Raw genomic sequence first — 6,539 nt, 5'->3', positions numbered from 1 at the left:
ATATACGGTATATGCACATAAAATTTGATGAGAATCGGTCCAGCCCTTTCGTAGGAATATGTTAACTATCATTGTGTCACGAGAATTTAATATATACGCACCTAAAACTAGATTTATAAGTCCAATAGCACATCCCGGTGCTGTTACTAGTTTTAGTTTATCGACAAAAATCGATAAATTTGTTAAACTGAGATTACTTATTATTACTTCTGGTAATCTTTCTTATTTATCTTTTAATCTTTAGATTACATGAATCTACAGAGCCGCTCGCGTTGTACCTACCTACCTGTGCTTGTACGCTTAGCAACACATTTGGGGAATCATATTTATTTATATAGGATCACTATTTATTCATAACTGTTACCTATTTTAGTTGATAATTTCTATGACTTTATCAAACAACAGTTCTATAATGATGGTGAACCTAAGCAATCGCTGTTAGAACCTCGTATTTTAAGTCGGATATACCTTTTACAGCCACCCAATATCCCGAACGCCCCAGCACGCCGCGCCACTAAAACAGTAGCAGCAAAAACGCCTTAATTACGACAAATACTTGCGATACGCGTAAAGTTGTAAAAAATTCCGTTAATTACCGCGCAAACAACAAAAAGTTGTGTTTGAAACCGCCGCGGGCGCACCGTACAAATTGCTCAACTGCAAATGATGCGCATCGCGGCCGGCCTCAAAGCGCCGCATATATTGTACGATTGGGGAATTTCATACGTGTGTGTTTGTTGTTTGCTTTTGTGTGTGTTAGTTTGATAGGTACGAGTGGATAGTTTAAATGGATCTATCTTAAATTTATTATTGTTTTTGGTACCTAGGTTACCTACTTATTATGTATTTCATACAACCGCATGTTACCGTATTATAAAATAAATGTAACTGAGCTGGTAGTTCACCTGATGGTAAGCGTTTACCACCGCCCATGAAGATACGCAGAGGCAGGACAAAGGACTCTACGAATGCACTGCTCGGTTTAAAAGAGAGAAAAGAAGGTATGGACTGGGAAGGATAAACCATAATCAACACAAATGTATGCATAGAAGGAACACACGTTATGTCCAAGCAAAACGTAACAAAATACATTAAAAACTCAAAATTCAATTTAAAAAACTTAATTTAAAAGCGCAGTTCATATCAAAACAATGAAACGATTTCCTTATCTTTCCGCCATAAAGTGTTAACATAATTATTAGCTTACATAAAATATCAATTACAATTCACTTACACCGCACATAACACTATGTACCGTCCCCCCTCCCCCCAATCGACCGCAACCAACCAAACGAACAAACAGTCACGCTATCACACCGCGTCTACAATTATTTCCACCTCTATGTCTATCGCAATAAAGTACAAATCGTTTGATGAAAATAGAAGAACGCAGCACGCTTCAAATAGAAGGCGATACGGAAAGGAAAGCGCGGGAAATGGAGCGTTGCGATTGGTCGGCCGCGTCCAATGGCGGAGTGGGCGGGGCGAGTGCGCGTGCGCACGGGAGCGCGACGCGGCCGCAGTCGTGCAGCGCTCGCCGCGCGGGACGGACGCATGGTGCGCGAGTGGTGTGTGTGTGACATGATGCTGGGCGGCATGGACGGCAAGGAGTACGGCGCGCTGCACGCCGCAGCCGCAGCCGCTGGATACGCTATGGAAACTGGTGAGACCTTCACTTCATGATCACGTTGTGACGTGGAAAGTGTTTCAAACGATTTCCAAGGGAGCTCGTCTTGGTGACTTTCACCACTCTTGAATGGAAAGAAAACGGTTCAAGTGATAAATGGGACCGAAAGGTCGTTGAAAATAACATAAATGTAACGAAACGTCTAATCTGCTTATTTTGTTTAGTTTGTAGTGCGATAATAAGATGGATTCCCATTGTTTTCCAATAGATTCAGTTTTATTAAGTTCAGCCATTAATTGAGTTATTAAACTTCATGCTAATTGAATTCTTACTACATGCAGTTATAGTCTTCGGTAAATCTGTATGTCCGTATGAAGCTTATGTACCATGTGCCTACTTGATCAGTCGCTGCTGTGTTTATGTGTTACTAGACCAGATCTGTTTGATGTGTAGACATTTTGCGGGATTTCCATATAATTCAAAACAAAAAAAAAATCAAATGACGTAATAATAATGTAAGCCCACAGCTGCTTTTTTTGCTAGCTTTTCGTCCGAGTTGTCTGAGATTAAATGGTTAAAGGTAGCTTCATCACTCGAACGTCACTCTAGTCATATAGCTATGTACAGACACAAAAGTCATCATAAAATCGCTCCGTTGCGACGTGAAAATAAGATAAACAAACCCACTTTCGCGTTATGTTAGAAGTGACGAATTACACAAGAATTTCACAAAACCTATTGATGACTACAACATATATAATAATGTGTTAGAGTTAGACATCATACAAAGTATACAAAAAAGTGGGTAACTGCGCCTTGCCATTTTCCATTACATCTTAACCGCTCAGTCGAAAAAAATATCGATTAATTTCCTATAAATTTGGAACTATTTATTCCTGCTTTCCTAATCTTGCAACAGATCCTAAATAGGTACTTTATTCTGTTAAAAACAAACTTTGTTCTTATATTTTCTACAGCCTGTCTATTGCCGAATATACCAACAACCTTGCTAACTTCAACAAATGTTTAAAACGAAATGAAGTATTTATTTAAATATTTCAAATATTAGGTGTAGGCACTAGACATATAAATACATAATTATTTATATGCCGTTATTGTGAATATGGAAATAAATAATGTTATAATTTACGGTCCACCAACCCAAAGCCAAATTTTTCAAGTTCTTATCACGTACCTTCGACGTGAATAAAGCGGTACAGTTAGTTAAACGTAAAAGAAAACGTATGTATACCTGTTTTAGATATAATGACGTAGGTGTATGCGTAAGATTTTTTTTTTTTAATTCTATCTATAGAGTTCTATCTATAAAATATATTCATGTACTAATAAGTCGGTATAAAATTGATGACTATGATAGATCGCAGGAAAATTCTTATCTCGGGTCATTATTAAACAGTAAAATCACATCTCATCAGCACATCAGCAGCTCAGTCAACTAATTTGTAGCTCATAATGTAAAGACTGATTGTTCTAGCCACAATCAATCTGTTTAATGAAGAGATAATGTGTAAATCATGAAATATACTTTATATATCGTCTGTCATACTTCTTGTGTGATCTGTTAGTGTCCATATTACTTCAAATTGATCTAGTATTAATGAAATATTATGTTAAGTCCGTCAATTTAAGTTTACTGCACGATATACAATTTTATTACAAACATAACAAATGAAAGTCTTCTAATCGTATTGACGAATCGGGTGAAAATATTGGTCTCAAATACTAGCACTGGTAATGAGAACAAAATGTAAAATGCTTGGCGACTAGGGGTGGAAAATTTCTTTACAGTTTCAGAACATTGTTCAATTTAACAATTACGATTGTGTGCCAGCCCCTTCGGACCGCGCCTGGGTAGAATACACTAATAATATAAATGTGAAAGTTTGTTTATATGTCTTTCCGTCAATCACGCTGAAACTACTTAACGGATAACGGATTGTGATGACATTTGGTATACAGACAGGGTATGAGCTGACTTGGCTGATAGGATAATTTTTATCCCGATTAAATGCTCCCTTGGGATGAAAAAGGAATCTTGATATCCGGACGGAGCCGGGACTTAAATATTGTTGTAGGTACAATATTTATTAAACATTATTCAGTTTTGGGGAATTATCTTTATACGTAAGGTAGTATAGTCGACATTCAAGCTTAGCGTCTATACCAGCGTTGTCAATTTATTGCAGTTTTAATGTTAAATCCGTAGCTTTAAAAATTTTATACCTTTAATAATTAAATTATAATTAACAGTATCGGAATCCCTCTTTAAGTGGAGTCATTAACAAAGTTAAGAAGAAAAATCTCCTGATTTTGATCTGGAATTTATACAGTACTTATAGAATATAGGCACGTATCGGGTTAGGGAAGCTAAATTCTATCTCTCTAACAATATAAGTAACTACATGCCTTATCCTACTAATATTATAAACGCGGAAGTTTGTTAATATGGACGTATGGATGTTTCTTACTATTTCACGTAAAAACTACTGAATTGAGTTTAATGAAACTTTACGATAATATAGCTTTTACATCAGGCTGAGATATGAGCTCTTTAAATACTAGCTATTACCCGCGGGTTCCTATTTCCTTCGCGGATAAAACCGCGCGGCGCGGCTAGCACTTAGTGCCATATAGGGGGATCTATCTTAATGGTGGAACCGTACCTACTAAGCAAGAGAAATAAATTAAAGATAATAATGGAGTTCTAGGTGAGTTAAAGCGTACGTGTTATATTGAATCGTTTAAGTCAATTTAAAATTATTCAATGATTCTTTTGATTGAAAATTTTTTTAGAGAATCCCGGTATATAAGACTATAATCTTAATTTAACTTTAGTCGTCATTGAGGCTCGTGGCTTAAAAGCGTAAGGTATAGAATTTATATACATATATTTTTATGGTTTATAAATTATTAGCTTTCGGCGGCGGTTTCGCATGCGTTAAATTTGGCGTAGTTTAATAGATGTGATACATAAAAATTTCCTCTTAAACCACTCTATCTATTAAAACCCATCAAAATCCGTTTCGTAAATTTATAGATTTAAGCATACATAGGGAAAAATGGGCAGAGAAATCGACTTTGTTTTATACTATGTAGTGATTTTACATATAATCAATATGAATATATAAATAATATTATAGTTATATTAAATTATTAATGAAAACGTGCGTAAGAACATGGAAGCAAGCTACCTAAGATTATAATATAATCACTGGAATGTATTCAATTTATTGATGTCTAGCGGCTTCTGCCGTGGTTGATATATAGCCTACAACCTTCCTCAATAAATGGGCTTTCTAACACTGAAATAATTTTTCAAATCGGACCAGTAGTTCCTGAGATTAGCGCGTAAACAAACTCTTCAGCTTTATAATATTAGTATAGATAAGGCTGCAATTGCGATGCCAAGTGAACGTTAATGCCGGATCATGCAAAAAATATGTATTTAAATAATATATTGGCTTACAATAGAGGGAACTAGTGACGTGCGCGTTATCGCTGTCGATAACCCGCCGACCCTCGATAACTGCGCTGCACTATACACGATTTCTAACTAAAACAGGTAATAAATATCGATAAATCCCACGCGTACTGTTAATTGATTGTTTGTTATAATAAATCATTTTACGAGAAACAAGCTTAATTTAATAATTCGTTACGTAAATGGTTAACAATTTGGTTTGAGATCTTGGGTCAAGTTTACACGCAATATTAATATGTTGCTTTTGTATTTGATCAAGGACGAATGAACCCTGTAACATAAGTTTAGCCTAGCACAGGGATCATTGTTTAAAAATTAAACCATAAAACTGTAATGTACCTACATAATGTGTGTAACTCAAAGTCTAAAGTCTAAAAAATACTTTTTTTCATATTTTTTTGTTGAGTTTGCAATAAAGTATATTTCATTCATTCATTCATTCATTCATTCATTCATTCATTCATTCATTCATTCATTCATTCATTCATTCATTCGTTAAAGAGTATTTCTTTTTCGTTCAAATAAACTTTATTTTATTTTTTATATCTTACAATTTCATTACGATTCGATTGTACTTACACATAAACTTGCACTGTTTTCCAAAAGTAAAGCTAAAAATTTATTTCCTACATTAAAAATGTAATTTGATCTTGAATACTTTGCTTGTTCGGCATTTAGTTGCTCAATACCACGTTAGAAAGTTAATTCACGCTTGAAAAATACGATAAAACTAGCTGCGCCCCGCGGTTTCGCCCGCGTAAGTCCATATCCCGTAGTAATATCGGGATAAAAAGTTGCCTATATGTTATTCCAGTTGTCCAGCGGTCTAAGTACCAAATTTCAAGTAGTTTTGCGTGAAAGAGCAACACACACGCACGCATCCTTACAAACTTTCGCATTTATAATAATAGTAGGTTACGATTAGTAGGACAACAATGTCTATCGTATATATACTTTAAGCAAAAACATACAAACATAATTTATAAAGATACACAACATAAAAATGAGTACTGTTACTTGTCATTTGATCGTGTTTGAAGACAATTATATCAACATTTGCTACATGTTTATAAACATTACAAGGCATTTATCAAAATACTAAAGATTATGTACAGCTGATATTACATTAAAATACATAACATTATACATATGACGCAGTTCTAAGTTACATTCATGTTATATTGATCAGGGGCGGATTTCCCTATAGGCCGACTAGGCTTAGGGCGGCAAAATTTGGAAAATGAACGAGGACAGGTTGAACGCTCTGGCTATCCTCAGCATCGAATCACAATTGTTACGGTCATTAGATTGAGATGATTTGATAAACAAATTCGCTGCTTAGAAATAGGATGAAGATTAATTGTTACTTATAAATAGAAATGGTAAGAATCTGGATCTAAAATATACTGA

The 6,539-nt window shown here is 35.1% G+C and overlaps 1 protein-coding gene across 1 annotated transcript in view; it reads left to right on the top strand.

Moving 5' to 3' along the window:
* Positions 1-1,536: 1,536 nt before the first annotated feature.
* The window catches only part of LOC119828535 (paired box protein Pax-1), a 25,932-nt gene continuing 20,929 nt past the window's right edge, over positions 1,537-6,539 (top strand). The window contains exon 1 of the mRNA XM_038350716.1: positions 1,537-1,663. Coding sequence (XP_038206644.1) covers positions 1,555-1,663 — 109 coding nt within the window. The 5' untranslated portion in view covers positions 1,537-1,554. The remainder of the gene's footprint in view (positions 1,664-6,539) is intronic.

This window comes from Zerene cesonia, chromosome 8 (genome assembly GCF_012273895.1).
Source record: "Zerene cesonia ecotype Mississippi chromosome 8, Zerene_cesonia_1.1, whole genome shotgun sequence".
In the NCBI taxonomy this organism is placed as follows: domain Eukaryota; kingdom Metazoa; phylum Arthropoda; class Insecta; order Lepidoptera; family Pieridae; genus Zerene; species Zerene cesonia.
The sequence above is the reverse complement of the archived record's forward strand: the minus strand, read 5'-3'. Positions and strand labels throughout refer to the sequence as shown.